The sequence below is a fragment of the Pezoporus wallicus genome, unplaced genomic scaffold (genome assembly GCF_028554395.1).
Source record: "Pezoporus wallicus isolate ANWC-B61680 ecotype Strahan unplaced genomic scaffold, APGP_CSIRO_Pwel_v1 contig_161, whole genome shotgun sequence".
In the NCBI taxonomy this organism is placed as follows: domain Eukaryota; kingdom Metazoa; phylum Chordata; class Aves; order Psittaciformes; family Psittacidae; genus Pezoporus; species Pezoporus wallicus.
Window position 1 is genome coordinate 1,321,557 of NW_026642654.1, and position 20,940 is coordinate 1,342,496.

The 20,940-nt window shown below is 42.2% G+C and overlaps 1 protein-coding gene across 1 annotated transcript; it reads left to right on the forward strand.

Moving 5' to 3' along the window:
* The first annotated feature begins 4,214 nt into the window (after window positions 1-4,214).
* RDH14 (retinol dehydrogenase 14) lies at window positions 4,215-9,363 on the forward strand. Its single transcript, XM_057431692.1, has 2 exons — window positions 4,215-4,598; window positions 8,725-9,363. Exons 1-2 carry the CDS (start codon window positions 4,236-4,238, stop codon window positions 9,340-9,342), a joined length of 981 nt encoding a protein of 326 aa, XP_057287675.1. The 5' UTR covers window positions 4,215-4,235; the 3' UTR covers window positions 9,343-9,363.
* Window positions 9,364-20,940: the final 11,577 nt, after the last annotated feature.

Sequence of the window (20,940 nt, forward strand, 5' to 3'; positions counted from 1 at the left end):
ACTGGAAGACAGACCTGTGAAAAAGAAACTGTCATCCCAGCCAAAATATGGAAGAGTATTAATGATAACACAGATCGAATTCTCTGTGGAAATAGAACTTTGTCAGGCAAAGCCAGTCCTTGTTCCCTTAGCTTCCAGGTTTGTGCACCACATCACAGTGATGAGTCCAGGTAAGACAAAAGGTAATGATGTCTCCCACTGCTACCAATTGCCATGGACAAAAATGTTGGAAATCAGCTCTTGAAGGTTGACTTCTTTTATTTTTTATTTCTTTTTGTTACAGGAGAACATATTCTCTGTGTGCGTTGGATACCTCACACCAGCTACCAAGACTTAATAAACCCATGTTCCTCTGTTACTTCACACCTCCAAGGCATCCTTAGAGTGTCCAGGGTAGCATAGTGAAACAAACCTGTGGAGGAAACTATTTCAGGTGAAAATTTGGAAATGGTAATCATTGCATGTGTTCCAACATGCACCCTTCTGTGTTCCTGGACTGTGATCTGTCCTAAGGATGCAGGAATCGGGTACCCACTGTCCCTTGGACTCCTTTGCCAGATGCTGTAACCTGTGTGGGTGTGCAGTATTACTAAACAGCACACACCCATCTCGAGTGCAACAGATAGATTGAGAAAGCAGTGCAAGGTCATTGGGCAGCAGAGGTAGGCATGTCTCTGACACCTCCCAGAGATATGATTTACTATGACAGACCATATAGGAGAACACCTCAAGCTGATTATGGCTCTTATGTCATTTTAAGAATGCCAAAAGCCACCTGTATCAGAAGCAGGCACAATGGTGTGACCTGGTTAAAATACCCTTTGGTGTAGCCATGAGTCTCACAATGGAGTAAAGAGCCAAAAATGGAGAAAGATTTTTCTGTGGTGAATACAAAGACAGGTCTCTCAGCGAATCCACTGTGTTTAAATGTGGTGCCTACACAGCCCTTGAACTTCCTGAGAAGTATGAGAGACAGCCAGAGAACACATGGTAAGGTTTCTTCAGAAAAATCTGATATGTTTCTTCAGCTGTAACCTGAACTGAAGTCAGCCTCAGAACAGACTGCAGGAGTGTGACTGTGAGTAGCATCAATTTATGACAGTTAAGGGGTGGTTACTACTGCAAATGTTTGCATCCAGACCAGCCACCAGACACCCGATGAAACATTGATGGGTTTCCTGTTGTGTTTCTTACATTCTTACACATTTCCCCAAATGTTCTAGGTCTTGACTCAAGACAGACGTGCTTATTATCAGCCAAGCTTGTTTCTGATCTCCCCCATAGACAGTTGTCTCCTGAGACTCTACTCACCTGCATGCTGGTACCTAGTCCTGATCCTGAACTTCTCCTAATTCGTGTTCTATCCTCATTGTTCCTGTCTTATTCCTAAATCTGCACTGAACTCTATCACTGAACTCTATTACTGCTGTTTGTTTTCAGGGGGGAGGGGTTTGTTGTTTGGTTGGATTTTTTTTGTCAAACATCTTTTTTTAACTTACATTGCTGTTGATAAAAATTCAGTTACTTTTAATTGTCTCTGTACATTTCTGTTAGCATCTCTCTCAGGGCTAGGGTGAAAGAGATTTTGATGATGAACCCTCAGTGGCCACTCCTGACTCCCTGGATGGGTTCATGTTGCCTTGGGTGATTTCATCAAGGTCTAGGATTAGTAAAAGCAGGATCTGGAGACATGACATGAAGTCGATGGCTGAAAACAGGTTTTGGGTTAAGGATTCAAAATTAAGTTTGCAGGTCTGAGGAGCCCAGGGGTCTCAGTGACAACAGGTGGAGAGGTCCATTTGAGGCATGAGCTACCAAACCAGCTATTTGAGGGACCCACATTATGTGCATATGTGTACCATCACCCCGTGTCAAATTGGGCAAAAGGATAAACCAGCACCTGAGAAAAAGCAGCAGCAGAGCTGGTGCCAATGTTTCTTGGTATAGATATTGGATGGATTTAGGGTCCATGCTAATATTTAAGAGACCAGTGAATGTGAGTGTGCTTGTGAGGTGAGTGAGTGGATGTACATGTATTTTCTGCAAGCAGCCTCGCTTCTTCCATGCTGGGATGGAACAGACCCTCTTAGTCCTGAAGACCACTAAATTTGGTTACCTCAAACAGGCTGCCTCTAAGCTAAGGTTGGTCCTAGAACTATGTGTTCAGCAGGTCTGACTGTCACCTCACTGGTATGCTGTCCTGATTTCCTCTGAGTGAGTTCATTTTCTTCTTATAGATTCTAGAGTAGCTATCAGAGCAGATACCACCATAACAACCTTGTAACATTCCCCAACCTTATCATTTTTGCTTGCAACATGCAGGTACCAAGACATGCTTGGCCATGTACTAACACCTCTGCTACTCTCAAACACATGATCCAGCTTGATCCAGAGTCTCAGAACGTGCTGAAATATCTAAGAAAGAGATCTGGTCTTGAAGGCAGCATGGGGGTAGGTCTCTGCATATCATTCTGACATAGTCTCTCATTCTACTTCTATCCTAAACTTTCCCAGAGCATTCCATTGGCACAAAGGCCATCTGGCATGGAAAAGTCCACGCACATGCTAATTGTCGAGAACACAATGGCTGCTTCCAAACTGCCTAGCAGGAGCTCATGAGCTGTGGGAGAGCCCTGATTAGCCCACAGCCTTGGGACAAAATTCTGCCCCAGGCTGCTGTTGCAGTACGTCAGCAGAGATGTTGCATTTCTATGCTGGGAGCCTTCTTGGCTCCACCACATCTATGGCCACAGCCTCTGTGTCTCATGCTGAAGACCCAAGGTAGAGAGAATGGCTATTGCAGAAGCATTTAGTCTGCCATGAGACTCAACGACTGATAATGAAATATTGTAAGTGCCCTCCGGGACTATGCTTGGCCTGCAACGGCCAACAAATTGCTGGAATTAAGAGGCATAATGATGATATGTGATATATTAGCAAATGAAACCAAGAAGAAAGAACAGGTGGGGATACAGGAGCTATTGCTGAAGGACGAGCAAAACTCATATAGAGCAGACCTGGTAGTTGTTAAGGAAGACAAGGCCTTAGTAATCAACATCACAGTTAGTTATGAGAGTTATGAGAGTAAATCAATACATTTCGCAACTGCAATAGCAAAAAAAAGTAAATAAATATTAACTCTTAAAAGGTTATTGGGAACTGACAAACTACACTGCTATTAAATTTATGGGATTTCCTACACGAGCATATTGGAATAGCATCAAGGCAATTATGATTTATTAATTGACTCAGACTCTCCAGTTCCTGAAAGGAAAAGGTCACACACAGGTTATCAAATAGTGTGATTTTCCGGGGCCCCTACATAAGAAGGACAAGGACCTGTTGGAGTGAGTCCAGAGGAGGCCACAGAGGTGCTCCATGGGCTGGAGTACCTCTCCTATGAAGACAGGCTGAGAGAGCTGGGCTTGGTCAGCCTGGGGAAGAGAAGGCTCCAGGGAAACCTTATTGCAGCTCCCAGTACCTAAAGGGAAAGAAATCTGGAGTGGGAGATTCTAGAAGGTGCGTAGGGATAGGACAAGGGGAAGTGGCTTTAAACTGAAAGCAGGTAGATTTAGATTAGATATTCGAAAGAAGTATTTCACTGTGAGGGTAGTGAGGTCCTGGCTGTGGTTGCCCCATCCCTGGCAATGTTCAAGTCCAGGTTGGACGGGGCTTTGAGCAACGTGATCTAGTGGAAGGTGTTCCTGCTCATGGTAGAGGGTTGGAAGTAAATGAGTTTTAAGGTCCCTTCCAACCCAAACCATTCTATGATTCTGTTATTATGTGGTGTTGTTCTTACATATATTTGTTAATCAAGCACAGTCGATTTTAAGAGCTCAATTTGTACTGTGAATTGTATGAATGGATGAATTGTAAATTAGCTGACTCTATCTATCGAGAGCCCCCTCCAGCCCCCCCTATGGCCATTTGTCATGATTGTCAAAGCCAGTATGTAGGGACAACAAAAGTCTCGGAATCACGACATGTTACCTGTTCTGCCAAAACCACAGTGACCTTAGGTTGGTAAGGTGTGCGGACCTCCCCTACTTAGCCCGGAAAAGAAGCATGTATAATTTGATATACTTTCGATAAACAGAACGAGTTCACCTAGCCCTCCGCCTAGCGGCAGAAGACTACAACCCCCACAATGCGCAGCGCCACGTTGGCCAATGCGAAGGCGTCCCCAGCGAGCCCGGTGCGGGCCCTTCGGGCGGAGCGCCGCTCGGCCCGGCGGGATGGCTGCAGCGGCGCTGGGGCTGACGCTGGGCGGCGGAATCTTGCTGGCGGCCTGGCGCTGGCTGCGCGGCGCGGCTCGGGCAGCCGTCGTGTGTGGGGCCTCCATGCGGGGCAAGACGGTCATCATCACGGGGGCCAACAGCGGTCTGGGCCGGGCAGCGGCGGCCGAGCTGCTGCGGATGCGGGCCCGCGTCATCATGGGCTGCCGCGACCGGGCGCGGGCCGAGCGGGCAGCCCGCGAGATCCGGGCCGAGGTGGGAGAGCGGGCGGAGGATGAGGGCGGCGGCGGCGAGCTGGTGGTGCGCGAGCTGGATCTGGCCTCGCTCCGCTCCGTCCGCGCCTTCTGCCACCGCGTCCTCCAGGTACGGCCGGGCGGCGGCGGGGCGCGGGCCCGGCCCGCGGGGAGAGCGGGCCCACGGGGGTGCGGTGGAGCCATTCGCCTGCCGAGGAGGCCCCGGAGTGCTTGAGCTGGATGCTGACAGCGCGGCGGCGTCCTCCAAGCTGTGTACTAATAGGTTCTTTGCTCATCGGGCAGTGCGGGTCGGGGTATGGGGTGTTGGAGGGTTCATCGCAGCGTTTGGAAGGAGGGTATAAGTAAATTGGCCGTGGATTAGTACCTGGAAGCATAAAGTTCGTACTAGTTTGTTCTGTTATAGTCCAAGCTATTCTACCTCTTTCCTGGTCTGAAAAGGAAGCACTTGCTTCTGCGTGCGATAAATGATTTGTCTTCTCTCTTAATTCATAGAACCGCAGAATGATTTGGTTGGAAAGGGACCTTAAAGATCACCTAGTTCCAACCCCCCTGCCATGGACAGAGACACCTGCCATTAGACCAGGTTGCTCAAAGCCCCGCCCTACCTGACCTTGAGCAATGCCAGGGATGGGGCAGCCACAGCTTCTCTGGGCAACCTGTGCCTGTGCCTCAGCACCCTCACAGGAAATAATTTCTTCTTAATATCTCATCTAAATCTCCCCTCTTTCAGTTTAAAGCATTCCCGCTTGTCGTATCCCTACATGCCCTTGTAAGAAGTCCCTCTCCAGCTTTCTTGTATGCCCACTTTAGGTGCTGGAAAGCTGCTCTAAGGTCTCCTCTGGAGTCTTCTCTTATCCAGGCTGAACAAGCCCAACTCTCTCAGCCTGTCTTCACAAGAGAGGTGCTTCAGCCCTAGGATCTTCAGTTACTCTACTTTAACCTGCCTTTTTTGATTTAAATTGGTGTTATAGCTCAGCTTTGTCTCCAGAGAAATAAAAGTTCATGAATGCACTGTTCACAGCTCCAACCTTCCTTCTGCCATCTCCTCAGACTCTGTCCCCCCATGCACATTTTATGATCTCTTCACCGGTTCTATCAGACTTTAGCAGATACACATTTTTGAATATATAATGTTTCTGCAGAGTTCCTGAAAACCTGAGTTTGAGGAGACCGGGTACATCCAGTTGATTCACCTGACAGAAATGCCACTAGGTGAGTTCAGCAGTGTTATTAGACACTGGTAAGCAGATAGAGGCACTGTTGGAGGCAGTATTCCTCCACTTCCATTGAAGTAATTCACTTCCATGAAAAGTGTTGTTTGGGACTCTCATCTCACCCCATCTAGCTACTCAAGCTATGAGACGCAAAGTCATGGGAAGCCAGGCTTAGTATTTCTGCTGCTGCTCAGAGCAGTGGTTAAGTACTTGTCAGCAACCACTCAGGCATCCCAGGGCATTGACTTTCAAATAGCATTTCTAAAATTTAGATATCTGGGAAAAGTCAAAGTTTTAACTTAATAGTGGTGCTTTTTGAGGTCATATTCATTCAAATCCAGCAATAAAGTCTAGCTTTCCTTCAGTGTTCTGGGAAAATATGCATACACAAAGGATATAACCCACCCATCATAAATGAAAAAAAAACCCAAACCTGTCTAACTTCTAAGAATTGCCTTTTTTTCAGTACCAGACATGAATCTGTTAGCATCTCCTTGTTGGTAAAGCTAGTACAAGTGACTTTTAAGCAAGAAGTGGGTGAAGGAAAAGAGAGTGCATGTACCTGCAGAGTGCTGCTGACACGTGCATTTCAACTTGAGTTTTTCAGAATAATCCAAGAATCTGAATTGCAAGGGGTGTGAGTTCAAGAAATAATTTCAGGAGCTGTGCCACCCAAGTTCGTGGTTTTTAACCTTTTTGGAGCTTGTTATTGGAACTGATTGTTTGGGGGATTGTTGGGTTGGTTTCTTTGGGGAGTTTTGTGGGGTTTTGTGTTGAGATGAAGAATACTTAAATATAGTCAGGATGGGGAAACAGTGCACTCCCACCACCTCACTTTATTTGTGGAATCTTTCCTCTGCACAGCTGCAGTTGATCACATCTTGCACTCCTTTATCTCACTGCAAAAAAATAAAAGACTTTTGAGATGTTGGAGGGTTTTATGGAAAAATGGAGAAAATGGAAGTGAACTAAGGAGCTACAAGGGATAACGCTGGCTATCAGAGCAGTGTTTTGTGCATTCTGTTGTACTTGGGCATAGCCACTACTTGCTTCACATTGATCATATTACTTACTCTAGATTATTTATGAGCCTTTTTATAGGTAGTGATAGGATGAGGGGTGATGGCTTTAAACTGACAAAGGGGAGATTTAGATTGGATACTAGAAAGAAATTTTTCACTGTGAGGGTGGTGAGGCTCTGGCCTCAGGTTGCCCAGAGAAGCTGTAGATGCCCTAAACCTGGCAGTGTTCAAGGACAGGCTGGGCAGGACTTTGAACAATCTGGTCTAGTGGATCATATCCCTGCCAGTGGCAGGGGACATGGAACAGGATGATCTGAAAGGCCTCATTCAAACCCACACCATTCTATGATTATAAAATATAGGAGTCTCAGCAAATAGCACATGGTGGAACTCTTGCTTCTTGAAGTGTTAGTATTGCAAAATAAATCCTTCAATTAGATTCTGCAGAAAGTTTCTAAAGCAATGTTTTTCTCAAAAGAAGAAAGAAATGTCACTTCAATGAGCAGATCTACAATCAGTACTTCTTCAGTCCTGCCCCGATTTAGTGATGGTAGCTATTATGTCCCTTTGGGTAGAGAGAAATGAGTGATGGTCTTTGGATCATGCCTCAGGGACCCAATTATATGAAACACTAAGCAACCTCAGATCCCACAGAAGTCAGTCTTGAGGTTGAAGTACTTGATGTTTTGTGTGCTCAGATGGCAGCATTGTTAACAATGCTAAGTGCGGATTTTGATTTTCACTCTATGTAGTATTGCTGCTAATGGCAGTCAAATAAAAGGCAAATGGTACAAAATTCATTTTGAGGTTCTCTATTTTTACCATAAGATAAAATGCTTTCCAGTGGCTGCATTGGGTTTAAAGAATGAACAGCAAAGAAAATTCATGCTGCTTTTTCTATAAAGGGAATACAAATTCACTTATGGTTTGTGCATGCATAAATTTCCTGTGATACTTTCACAGTCTTTTGTCAGAGGTGAGTGAAAGCATTGAATTTGGAGCTTCTTCAGGCAGCTTACTTTAATCTGGGTTATTTGTTGTTTGTTTGGTTGGGGTTTTTCTAGAAGAAGTTCCTGTTTTGGGTAAATTGGAGAGCTCTTAATTTTTGAGTGGATGCTGGAGCATGAAGTGCATTGATATATTATATTTAAATTATCTGTACCACCCTCTCTGTTGGTTACGTTTCCTGATTCTGTAGAGTGTAGCGTACCTCCTTGAGTGTGTTTTCTACCAACCTGAACCAGAATACTGATCCATCAAATAGCATGTGCTGAGCATGTCATAAATATTTCAAGACTGTCTCTTAGTTATTGAGTAGATCTGTTAAGTCTCAAGTTGTATGAATCATTAATGTTACTTTTATATGATGAGTTCTGCTCCATAGTTCTCACCAAGCAGCACAATGAGGTGATTTTAAAATAAGACACTGTTTAGAATCATTAAAATGCTGTTTTGCAAAGTTCTCCATGACATGCTCCTAGTGAGATGATGGGTCTGCAATGTAATAGTTTCTCTTCAATCCTGAGGTCAGTTCTTTTGGCTACTGCTTTCTGTTCCACATCTGTGCCTTTTGCACATTAGACCCCTTGCCTATGGCCGAGGTTCGCCATAAATTAATGTGTGTGCTTTTGCAGCACGATAAACACATACTTTTTAGAGGAAAACAAAACCCATCACAAAGATAAATTATCATTGAATTGCTATAGAAGAAGCTGCTCCTATTGATGCAGATGATTGTTTTCTTTGCCTGCATTGAAATTAGATACAGACCTAGTCTCGTACCTGTATACTGGTAGGGTCAAGTGCTCTCTTTAATGTTAGTTCAATTTAGGGTTTGTGTTTTTTTCAGAAGTGCTCTAAGAAAATATCAGGAAGTTACAATTCAGAAAACTAGGAATGAAATCATTCGTAACAGTGGCCAATGATAAATATTAAGCATAGTGGTATGTTTTGCATGACAGTTCTAAAATGGAATAATTTTTTTCTTTCCTGTCTAAAGGAAGAGCCAAGGCTGGATGTTCTGATAAATAATGCAGGAATATTCCAGTGTCCGTACATGAAGACAGAGGATGGTTTTGAGATGCAATTTGGTGTAAACCACTTGGGTCACTTCTTGCTCACCAACCTTCTTCTGGGCCTCCTCAAAAATTCTGCTCCAAGCAGGGTTGTTGTAGTATCCTCAAAGCTTTACAAATATGGAGAGATCAACTTTGAAGACCTGAACAGTGAAATAAGTTACAATAAAAGCTTTTGTTACAGTCGGAGTAAACTGGCTAACATATTATTTGCAAGGGAACTAGCCCGTCGGTTAGAAGGGACAGGAGTCACCGTCAATTCACTTCATCCTGGAATTGTCAGAACAAATCTAGGCAGATACGTGAATATTCCTTTGCTGGCTAAACCTCTATTCAACTTGGTGTCATGGGCTTTCTTCAAAACACCTCTGGAAGGAGCCCAGACTACTATTTATTTAGCCTCTTCTCCTGATGTTGAAGGTGTGTCAGGAAAATACTTCGGGGACTGCAAAGAGGAAGAGCTCCTGCCCAAAGCCATGGATGACTTGATTGCGAGAAAGTTGTGGGATATCAGTGAAGTGATGGTTGGCTTATTGAAATAAGTGTCAGGGGAATCTGCAAAACAGAATGCAGATAACTATGCAATGCATATTTGAAACACTCTAATTCTCAGTTTAAATGGTGTGGGAATGCAAGTTACTTTGCTCAGTAAGTATTAAACAAGGGAGTGATTTATGCTGGAACTCTGTTTTGAAATAAAGGACAATAATTATTAGACACAGGCATTCAAAAATGTCTGAAATAAATAGAGTTTTAGGGCGTGAATATAATTTCTGATTAATCTGCTTGGAAACTCATGTTTTACAAACAAAAATTAAGCAAAACTGTTTTGCAATGCATATGTATATTTGTCATGTTGCACTACTTGCAGTTGGACAATGCAGGGTACTGATGGTGAAACACTTCTATAAAAAAGTTTTGAAAATAGGTCTTAATAATAATACGTTGTTGTCTTTTTTTTGAGCCATCACCATGAAGAATGGAGTAAACAGTTCTACTGCTACCTTACACTTGAATTGTTCAGGCCTCAGTGCTGTTGGATTGTTCAGGCTTCAGTGCTGTTGGCAGCCTTATGGCACAGTGAACAAAACTGTTGAGCTGCATACAGTTTAGCTGTGAAGCACAAAGGCTTTTTTTAGTGGTCACTGTTACTCAGTGAGTATATACACTTGGTTGTGTGAACTATGTTTTTATTTTCATGTGTGCTGAACTTGCTATTTCTTGATATGCAGACACGCATTAAAAATGTACTTGACACTCTCATTATAGTCTTTATAAGGCTTTGCATGTAATGAACTGTCTGCATTCAAAGTTCGTAAGACTTCGCCCAAACTGAAGAGAATACGCTTTTCAGTGTGTGTTTGGCTTGGCTGATGGCACTTTAACTCAGTAAGGAGATTAGTTAAGTCTGTATCATGCAGCTTACTGAATATTAATGAATATTCTTTTAAATAAAAAATCTTTTAAAAAAAGATTTAGCATTCATTCTTTCACTGTGAAAGATAGATCAGCAACCAACAGTCCAGACATGGTCACTTTGTTATAAAGCAGAAAATTCACCTGTACTAGTACACCTTTTGTGAAGGGTTGGGAGAAATAAAATGGGCTCCAAATAAATACATGGGTATTATGTAATGCTATGGTGACTTTTTTTTTAATTCATACAACTTGTGGATTCATATTGATATTTATGACTTCTTATTTTGCTCTACATTTATAATATTTTCTAGCAGTTAAGATCATAGAATCATAGAATGTTTTGGGTTGGAAGGGACCTTAAAGATCATCTGGTTCCAACCCCCCTGCCATGGCAAGGACACCTTCTGCTAGACCAGATTGCTCAAAGTCCCGTCTAACCTGGCCTTGAACACTGCCAGGGGTGCGGCAGCCACAGCTTCTCTGGGCAACCTGTGCCAGTGCCTCACCACTCTCATAGTAAACAGTTTCTTCCTATCTAACCTCTGCCAGCTTGAAGCTGACAGTGAAGGAATCTCAGTGTGCAAGAGCAACATGCTCCTCTTTCAGCTTAAAGCCATTCCTCCTTGATCGATCCCTACCTGTCCTTGTAAAAAGTCCCCCCATACTTCTTGTAGGCACCTTTAGGTATTGGAAGGCTGCTTTAAGGTATATAGAATAAGTATGGAAGAACAGCTACAGGCTGGGCAGAGAAGAGATCCAGAGCAGCCCTTCGGAGAAGGACTTGGGGGAGTTGGTTGATGAGAAAACGAACATGTGCTGGCAGTGTGTGCTCGCAGCCCAGAACGCCAACCATATCCTGGGCTGCATCACAAGGAGCATGACCAGCAGGTCAAAGGAGGTGATCCTGCCCCTTTACTCTGCTCTGGTGAGACCTCACCTGGAGTGTTGTGTGCAGTTCTGGTGTCCTCAACATAAAAAGGACATGGAACTGGTGGAACAAATCCAGAGGATGGCCACGAGGATGATCAGGGGACTGGAGCACCTCCTGTGTGAAGACAGGCTGAGGAAGTTGGGGCTGTTCATCCTGGAGAAGAGAAGGCTGCGTGGAAACCTCATAGCAGCCTTCCAGTATCTGAAGGCAGCCTATGAGGGTGCTGGGGATGGACTCTTCATTAGGGACTGTAATGATAGGCCAAGGGGTAATGGGTTAAAGCTTAAATAGGGGAAGTTTAGACTGGATATAAGGAGGAAGTTCTTTACTGTGAGGGTGATGAGGCACTGGAATGGGTTGCCCAAGGAAGTTGTGAATGCTTCATCCCTGGCGGTGTTCAAGGCCAGGTTGGACAGAGCCTTGGGTGAGATGGTTTAGTGTGAGATGCCCCTGCCTGTGGCAGGGGGATTGGAACTAGATGATCTTAAGGTCCTTTCCAACCCAAACTATTCTATGAGTCTATGATTCTATGATTTAGAATGATTGTTTACTTGGACTCTCGGCATAACTTTTGCACAGTGGACTGGATCTCATGTAGCCTTACGCTTCACAGAAGACTGCTCTGAGTGAGTGACTTGGGTGGGGGTGGGAGGCAAGCTGTGAAGTGGAGCAGGTTTTTAAGATCTTGTAAAGTGGAGCTTTGCACTGCTTACTGTAAGGCACAATGTAGAGATGGGTGTCCTGTCAACATACTCGAGTGCTGAGGAAAGTCCTCTGAGTAATGCCAGAGGGAGGTGTGTAACATGCTTAGAGAAGTTCTGCTTTGATCTTCAGTGTTGCATTTCACATTTTCATTCTAAATTCTTCTAAACAGCTGCATGGAGCACCTTTAAACAGCTAGCTAAAGAATTAAAAGTTCATTAAGGTCTCTGTAAAAACACAGGGAAGTCAAGCCAAATTTGTGTTTTCAATACTACTGTGGCAAATCTAAAGGAACGCTATTGTTTCACTGCTGAAACATGTTACACCTCTTGCAAGGAAAGCCTTGGATGCAAAAGTGGAAGATGGAGAAGATAGCTAGTCCGAAAATACTGTAATAAAGAACTGCACCAAAACTGGCTGAAGAGCAGAGAAATACATAGTTTTTCAGACTGAATGACCAACATAAGATGTGCACTTGCCTTCTAAACAGCAAAGGTGGGTTTGTACTGAAATAAGAGGTGTGTAATAAACGAAGCCTTGGGTGAGATGGTTTAGTATGAGGTGTCCCTGCCCATGCCAGGGGGGTTGGAACTAGATGATCTCAAGGTCCTTTCCAACTATTCTATGATTCTGTGTCGCAGGCTTGCATAACATGTAATACTTCATACATCTGCTAAGTGCTTGTTTTCATTTTCTTCTGAGATTACATTTCTGCAATCATAACTAAATTAAAGCCCTCCTTCCAGAGTGGGAGAGTGATCACATGACACCTGTAATGGAATGTTAATGAATTAATGCCTGAAAACAATTAGAAGGGTGGATTATTAGGAATTTACAAAAAGGTAAGCTTTTTTTCAACATCTGAAAGCAGTAAGTTTTGTCACTTCCAAGGTTGAATGTAATTTAGCCTCTGCAGACAAGAAGACTTTGATTAATCTCTTGAGACTGCTGCTAGTGTTTGTTCACATGATGCCTTTGTTATTATAGAAGCATCCAGGAACTGGAGACCTTGTAGGTCAACAGATCTTGCAAAATGTAAGAGCAAAACCAAAGAAGAGCCCTTATTTCAGCAACCAGTAATGCTGACTCTGTCTAGGATAGAACCAAGCATTTTGGCAAAAGAAGTACCTTTGCTCTGCTCTGCTCTACAGGATCTTAGTAAACTCAGGCATATGTTTATGGTTTCAGGACTATGTTGAATATCCCCTCTTGAAGCTGGTAGAGGATGCTGTAAGAGGAGATCAGCACCTTCATACTTCACCCTAGTATAGCAGTGTCTCCAGAAAGATGTAGCAAGCTCTATGTATGACTATTATATAAACAATTTGTACGAAGAGCATGCAGCCAAAACTAGGATGCCTTCCAGATAACGCTCTCTGCCATCACCACCATAAGAAGACCATCATATGAATCCCACTGCCCTTAAACTTACTTCCCATGAAAAATTAAAACTCTTAAACTAGGATAAGAGACACTTCCCATGAAGAATTAAACTTTTGAGCAAAAGGCAGACAGTGACGGGATAGAATGCAAAGCCTATTGAAATGCAGCTTTCATTGACAGGTACACAAACTGATTACATTGCTGGCAAGTACGTTACAGATATGCAAGGACATAGATCTTGTTGGGGTTTGTGATGAACTTAAATATTACAAGTGAACTCCTTCCAAAGCCAAATTGTACCTTCAGCTGTCTTACTTATATTGGTAGAATTTGAGCATTTGATTTTGAGTCTACCAGCAGTGTTGGGCCAGCTCTCCATGTCTGTGGCTTGGGGATTTAAAAACTGGGATGTGTACAGGGCACAGTGACTCCTGAGAATGTAGCCCTTGACCTTTTGCTTTCCACAGGGAAAATGCCTCTGCTCTGCCATAGCTGAGAGGTGGAGGGCCACAGCAGTGGTTAACTTTGACTATTTGCAGATTTTCCCCACTAGAGTCTTCAGCCAGTCTCAGCAGCAAGTGGAAATGCTTCCAAGTGATCCCATTTTATATGTCAACAACATTGCAGACTAACTGTACTCTAAAAAGTTTATTTTTAAATCAGTGTGTGAGAGTGTGTGTGTACTGACATGTGCAGGTGCAATTTAATTCTTCATTTTATAAGACGGACAGTAGAACTGTCAGTGGTTCACTGAGGAGCTGAGGCATGGAGGAGAGCGAGTAGTTAGCATGGAGTGTCGCCTGCACTGCTTTGATACATGAAGGATGAGACATCAGGCTTGGGGGCAGATCTGTTGGAGCTTGAGCTCAGTGTTGGGCTCAGTTGCTTAAAGTTTCATCTAGGCAGACATACCCACTTGTCTGCTTCTGCAGCCAGAAAGCACACGGGCACAGCCCAGCAGAGGAAATATCTCCATGTAATGATCGAAATGGACCTCAAGTGCAGCAGTATGATTTATTCATCTTTGGATGTGATGCTTTTGAAAGTGCCCCTGTAATGAACTTCCCTCATGGATAGACTGAGAGTTTAAGAAAGAAATAATTTCTTTTTTTTTTTTTTAATTTCTTTCTTTCTTTTGATTCTCAGTCCCAGGCCCTATAGCTATAAGCCAGGCCTTCCTGCACACATGTAGCTATTATAGCTGAGATTTCTGCAAGTGAAATAAATTGCAGTTGCATGTATTTATTTTATGTGCCCCATCTGTTGAAGTCAGGGGAGACTTCACATTTAAACAAAAAAACAACTTGAATCTGTCACCAATTTACCTTCCTTACCTTGCCACAAAGGCCAGCATCTATCCCCAGGCAAAGGGACAGCACTGCTCTTTGAGTTACTAGTCAGCACAGCAGGCAAGCTTACAAACCCAGCAAGGGTTCTCCGGTAAAAATTCTCCATCTTAATGAGATAAATGGTCATTTTTTCCATGATGCAATAAAACCAGAAGTATTTAAACCCTCTTTTTTTCAGCAGCTGCTTGGTTTGCCTTAGCTTCCTACTAAGTGAATGCTTCACAGGCTTCAAAGCCTCAGCCTGGTGAATGTGTGGTGTGATTATGCTTTTGCTGAAAAATGTGGATAATTCCCACTTCAAGCATACTTAATTTCTTTCCACCTAAGGCTATAAAGAAAATAAACAACTTGCAAGAGTCATACAAATAATTTTAAAATGGGAGGCCTGTTCCCTTTTTCACATAACTTTTTCCAAACTAATCACTTAAGGAGTAATTGACTTTCAAAACGATCCAGGAGGCCTCCACAGCTGAATTATTATTTTTGATCTCTCCCAGAATGGTGCTGCTATTTCTCATAACAGAAAATGGTGACCTCCCTCTAGACTTTTTACTTACCAATTTAGCTACCACTAGCAGCCTCACACCTGTTGTAACTGGATTCAGATCAGATAAATTAATTTGAATATTTAATTAATTCTGAATGTTCTATGTAACACGGAGAAAAGATTGCTTTCCTAGTTGCTTTTGGGGTGGGGGGGAGGCTGGCACACTGATCACCTAACAAGGTTGATAGCCCTTCTATATTTAAGAATGATCCCTTCTTTTCAGGTAATGTGAAAGAAACTGAACTTACATAGGGAAGTAATCAATAGCTTACTTCCCATGAAAGATTCAGGAGGGTGTCACATGCTTGAAATCTATAATAATCACTTTAGCAAGGTACCGAGTGTTTCTCTCCATCTGCTTCATGGCCAAAGCAGGCAGTCTGAAACTGTGGTCCCACTAAAAATGTTGGGAGTCAGGCACACAAATATTTTTGATGATCTTGGTCTCCTGGCTTTAGGTTTGGCCAGTAGGACTCTCACAGTCAGCTAGATGATGATTCTTTCAAGCTTGAAGAATGAGGCTTTATGCACTTCTGTGTATGTGTGGCATTTTTTTTAAAAAAGCATCAGAAATTATGGGAGTGAGGTGGTGGGATTGGTTTTATGCATCTATCAAATGTCCTGCAACATTCTCCAGAAATGCATGTGTTGTTTTTTTTTTCCCAGAGGAATGTCAAGCCATCTCCACAGTTGTTGGGAGTTTATCAGTTTGCCACCTGGACTGTAGTTTGGTGATAAGTGATGTTATTTCAGTTTATCTAAGTCCTGTTGCAGCTTTCCGCAGCAGTAGGTCAGTCTCATTTGTCCTTCTAAGTCACTGCATAACCATCTGCTCTCCAGATCCCATTTGCCCTTGAGACAAGCAATGTTAGGGGTCTTTCTAAATGCTTCAAGAAAGAGGTTGTGAACCGCATCTGCAGAAAGACAAGTGGCATGCCTGGAGGCACAGAATCTACATGCAGTGCAACGGGTAATTTTGGTATCATTTTCTGTACTCATTCACAGACAGGTATACCCTCTGCAGTGTATATGGGTAGGTATTTTAGAGTTCAGTGTGCCCCAGGGGCCTGTATTAAATGTAGCAGATTGAAAGGTGGTTCAGTACCACACATTTGCTATTCTGAAGGACCAAGATCCTGCAGGTCCAGTTGAAGTCACTTGTAGTTTTAGTTGTTTTGAAAATGCTTGGGAGGAGGAAAAGACCAGAGCATCCTTTTCCTTATATTCAGTCTGCCCTCCTGCAGATCGTCAGAGGTCTAAATTTGTCTCAGATGCATATTCACAAATGTTGGGGGAAAAAAAAAAAATAAGCCTACTTTGTGGAGGTATTTGTCCATAAAATTTTGCTGTAAGTGGAAAATTTAAAAAATCATAATTTATCATTTTATAGCCAGATGATATTATGAACTGATTATATCAGCACAGCTAAGACTGGGGTCTGGGGTAGACAGAATAAGAGATAATGAGCAGTCATCTGCAGATGCAAGACAGGAAAACTGAAAAAAACTTTGGTAAGAATTATTTTGTTTCTATTTCTGAGGTTTTTGTTGTTTAAGTCTAGATACTTGGTATTTTTTTTAAAAGCGTTAAAACTGCAGAAAATGTGAGAACAGCCATGTTTCAACAAAGCGGCACGGTTCCTCACTGTGGAAAACCCATAAAATGACAGGAAATGGCTTAATGTGGTAGGTGTTCATTTTTAAGGGTTCTGTTGACAGAAGTTAATGAGTGAAAATACTGTATTTCATTTTTTGCCTTTTGTTCAGTAAATAGCAGGGAATTTTCATGCTGACTAGAGGGACAGCTTTGTACTGTGGTGGTCTAAACTGGGATTTTTCATTAATGTAACCAATCAGAGTAGGTGGGTTTTCTTTCTGGTTTTGTGTTGGACTTTTTAAGAAAAATGTTGAAGTCAAAGAGAAGACCAAGAAAAAACACCACAGAGTTTATCCTTTACTCATCTGGAAGAGTTTATTTTAAACACGGAACATTGTTTGCTGCTGTGGAAATGAAAGTGAGAGGGTTGCAGCTTTCTTCCGATGCCATCTGGCAGATGATTTACTTGCATATGGTATTCACTAATCCAAATAACCCTGTGTGTGGTAGCATTGTCTCTTTACTGATCATGCGGCTGAGTTGGCTGAACCTTAGATGGCTCACAGAATGCTATCAACAGCACAGTACAATAGACTGTTTAAAATTAGAACAGGATTAAGGGAAGAGATATGCCAAATTCATCGTGCCTATATCTTTATTAAGCATTTTCCTTACCTGGACTGAGCTTGATACTTTCTTTTTTATTCGCTTCATGGTTTTATTCACTCCATTTTTACTCAGGCTTTAGCTTGTTTTGAAGTCAAAACTTACATGTAGCCTCCAAGCTCAGATGGGACCAGAGCACTGGGCATCCATCCCCAGACCAGGAGCCTTGCCCTAATTATCACTGTGTTTGCTCCTGTAAGGTCCCTTCCTGACCTCATGAAACTTGTATTCCTGCTGGGAAGTAAGGCTGCTTCTGCAGGACAGTTACATGCTGTAACCAGTAGCTTTGTGATTAGGGACCTATCCTAGTGCCTAACCCGAGCCAAAATTTTCTCCAGATCAGGATATTCCCTTTTATCAGGCAAAAGATCTAGCTACTCAGTTATTATATTAATATTAGGTTGCCTCCTCTTGCTGTAATATGAAAGAAAGAGCCTTATTTTGGGTTCAGAAAATAAAGGTTTATGTCTTGAGGAGAAGATCCCAACTTATGGAGGCATTCACTTATAGCCTTGTATTTAAATTCTAGGGAGGAGTTGGTGTTCTGATGCTCTTCTATGTTCAAGACAAATGTTGTGATTCTCTTCTCAATGTATAGGGGTTTTGAGTGATTTTTCCACAGTGTCTAACTCTGTGTGCCTATAGGTCTTTCACTTTGACTTCAAATTCCACTCTGAAATCTAAAGATCTAAAATTTAAGTATTGACTTTGCCTAATATGTAGTCTGTGGAGACAGTGTTCTCACAGGAGAATGGATAATTGGTACATAAACTCTGAATAATCCTGAAAGATGCAGCAAGGCCGTGAGAGGCCCAAGGAAGCTTAAGCAAGCAAGATAAGAAGAAGCTAGAATTCACTGCGTTAATGAGAACTGTGGACTGTTGGCAAGCTTTCGAGGTCAAGTTCCCACACCTGTGCTTAACCAATTATATGCTAGTTGTAAAGGGTCTTCAGGACATGTATCCAATTATAATATGCCAAATCACTGTAAGTGCATGTAAGAAATAGTATTTAACGGGTTAAGGCTTTGTAATAAACGGCTTTTTGCCTGATCATATTGATCTCTGACTGAGTCCATATATTTTCTGCGGCAGTAGTCACTTCTGATTTTTAATTGGATCTGGTCACTTCAAAATGTCAATGCTATGGTTCCATATGCAATTGTGCTTTCTGGAAGCTGGCTTTTTTTATTTTAAGGTAAGTTGAAGAGTTTCAAAAATGCTGATTTTCTTCAGAGATTGATCAGTATAATTTATACATGAAATTAAAATATATACAGTGAAGATAATTTTGTAGCAGAGAGAGGGACAAAACAGAGAGCTCAGCTCTTTTCCTGCAGAGCAGCTGACACTTTGAACTCACTGGCTAAATCTGTATTACTAAGCATTTAATGCCAGGATCTGTTTCCAGAACCACAAGTTGAATGGGATAAGCAAGGTAAATGTTCATTTTACCATATTCTACTCAGCCCCAGAAGAGGCATGGGTGCATCCAAATTGCTTGCTAAGAACAGTCTTGGCCCACACTCACTCCTGGATGAGGCAAAGAATTGTTTCAAAAAGCATCAGTTGGCCAGAGCTGAAGCTGTGCAAAGAGCTGTCCTAGCTATTAAACAGTGCAGATGCTCAAATTTCAGTGCCTGGGCTGGCATCCTGTCACTTCTTAATTGAGTGGAATAAGTGTAGCCAAAAAATGCCCCCTTCCTCCCTCAAGTGTTAACAGAATAAATGTGATTTTTCAATTTACTTCCATGACATTCAGTGACCATTTGGAAAACTGAAGCATATTTTCTCTTACTAATTTTATATCACTAAAATTCCACTGATTTTGCTGCAATTACTACTGACCGACCCTGTAAACACTTGGAGAATCGGTATTGTTATTAATATCACCATGTCATCATGCTTTGTTCATTTTCAATTTTATAACTACAGTCTGATCTCTTGGAATTGTGTCCGCTAATGGAGCACTGCACTATGGAAATCTTATTTTATCAAAACTTGTTATTCTTGGACTAGAATTATCAGTTACGCAGTTGCACTTTATAGATCCATGGATTTTTTAAAGCCAGCAAAGGCCCTTAGATTATTTAGTCTGACTTCCCAAATGACACAAGCCATTTAATTTAACCCAGTTAGCCTCGTGTCAAGTCTAGCAACTTGTGTTTGGCTAAGGCTTATCTTCTAGAAAGATGTCCAGTCTAGATCTGAATCCGTCAGTAGTTGGAGAATCCATCACTTCCTTTGGCAGTACAGTCCAATGGTTATCGCCCTCAGTCTTAAAAATGTGTGTTTTGTTTCTTGCCTGAATTTGTCTGGCTTTCCCTTCCAGCTATCACCTCTCATTACGCCTTTCTTTTGTGAGATGAGAGCGCTGCTGTTGCTGCTTAGTATTTTCTCCCTGTGGTGATACTTGCACATTGTAATCACTGAAATCATTGCTACATGTTTTTATTAAACTCAACAGATTGAACTTCTTTAATCTCTTACTGCAAGGCCCTTTCCAAGATTTCTGATAATTTTTGTGGCTCTCCTCCACATTCTATCCAATTTCTTACTTCTTTTGTGAAATGAGGAAACAAAACCTGGATGTAATACTCCATGCATGTTTTCCTTTATAGGCAATCCTAGTACTTGTCGGTGCACTGAGAGGGAAGAGTACTTCGCTCTGCTGCTCTAAGGCAATCACTAATTTAAATGTGCCTGAGGCTGCTCTCTGACACTGTGGCCAGCTGGAATATCACAGTCTGCATCTGTACTCTTGAACGCTCTTTATCTTCCATGATGGGGAGTCTACATCCAAAAACTTATTAGGAATGCTTCATGCCAATTCCTGACGCTTCAGCTGTGTTTGGGAATTATCTGGGAAAATGCTGGCAGAGGCCACAATCATGCCAGTGATGAAAATAACCATCCTGTGGTACAGATGTTCATGGATTAATGCCTAGGAACATTTCCTAGCATTTTCTTATTCAGTAGTGTAGTCTCAAAAGTTCCCAGTTATGCTCAAAGCCTCACTGACATTTTTAGCTTCAGTGAAAGTATTAAAAAAGACATGTTTCTTCTATTTGATTTAGGAATGTAGGAGTGAGATATGTGGGCTCAACTGGCCATCTTGTGTAGGTGAAGACATTGTCAAGTTAGAGACAATCATCCCCTGATTTTCATTCACCCCATTTCTCTAGATGCCTATATTTGGACAGATTCTCTGGTAGGATTTGCCTCTCCCCACCTCACCACTGATGATAAAGGGTTCTTGGATGATCAAGAGCCCAAGAATAACTTTTTACAAAAGGATTTACTTAGATGAAATGGCTCCTACTCAACTTTACTTTTGTGCAATGACTCCTACTCCTGTGGGGATGACTCCTACCTGTGGCACTTAGCATCTAAATAGCAGAGGGGTTTTCTGTAAAAATATTACCCATAGATAGAATACATTTGCATGGATATGATACACAGACTGTTAAATAATTTTTTCTGACTTTTACTATAGGAATTGAACATGAAATAAAACTTCCTATCGTGATCTTTCGAAATGCAAACAC

Bases quoted from the DNA above. Each gene is read 5' to 3' on its own strand.
- RDH14 (XM_057431692.1), top strand. From the start codon at position 4,236: ATGGCTGCAGCGGCGCTGGGGCTGACGCTGGGCGGCGGAATCTTGCTG. The intron at 4,599-8,724 runs GTACGGCCGGGC...TCCTGTCTAAAG, and splicing joins TCTGCCACCGCGTCCTCCAG to GAAGAGCCAAGGCTGGATGT.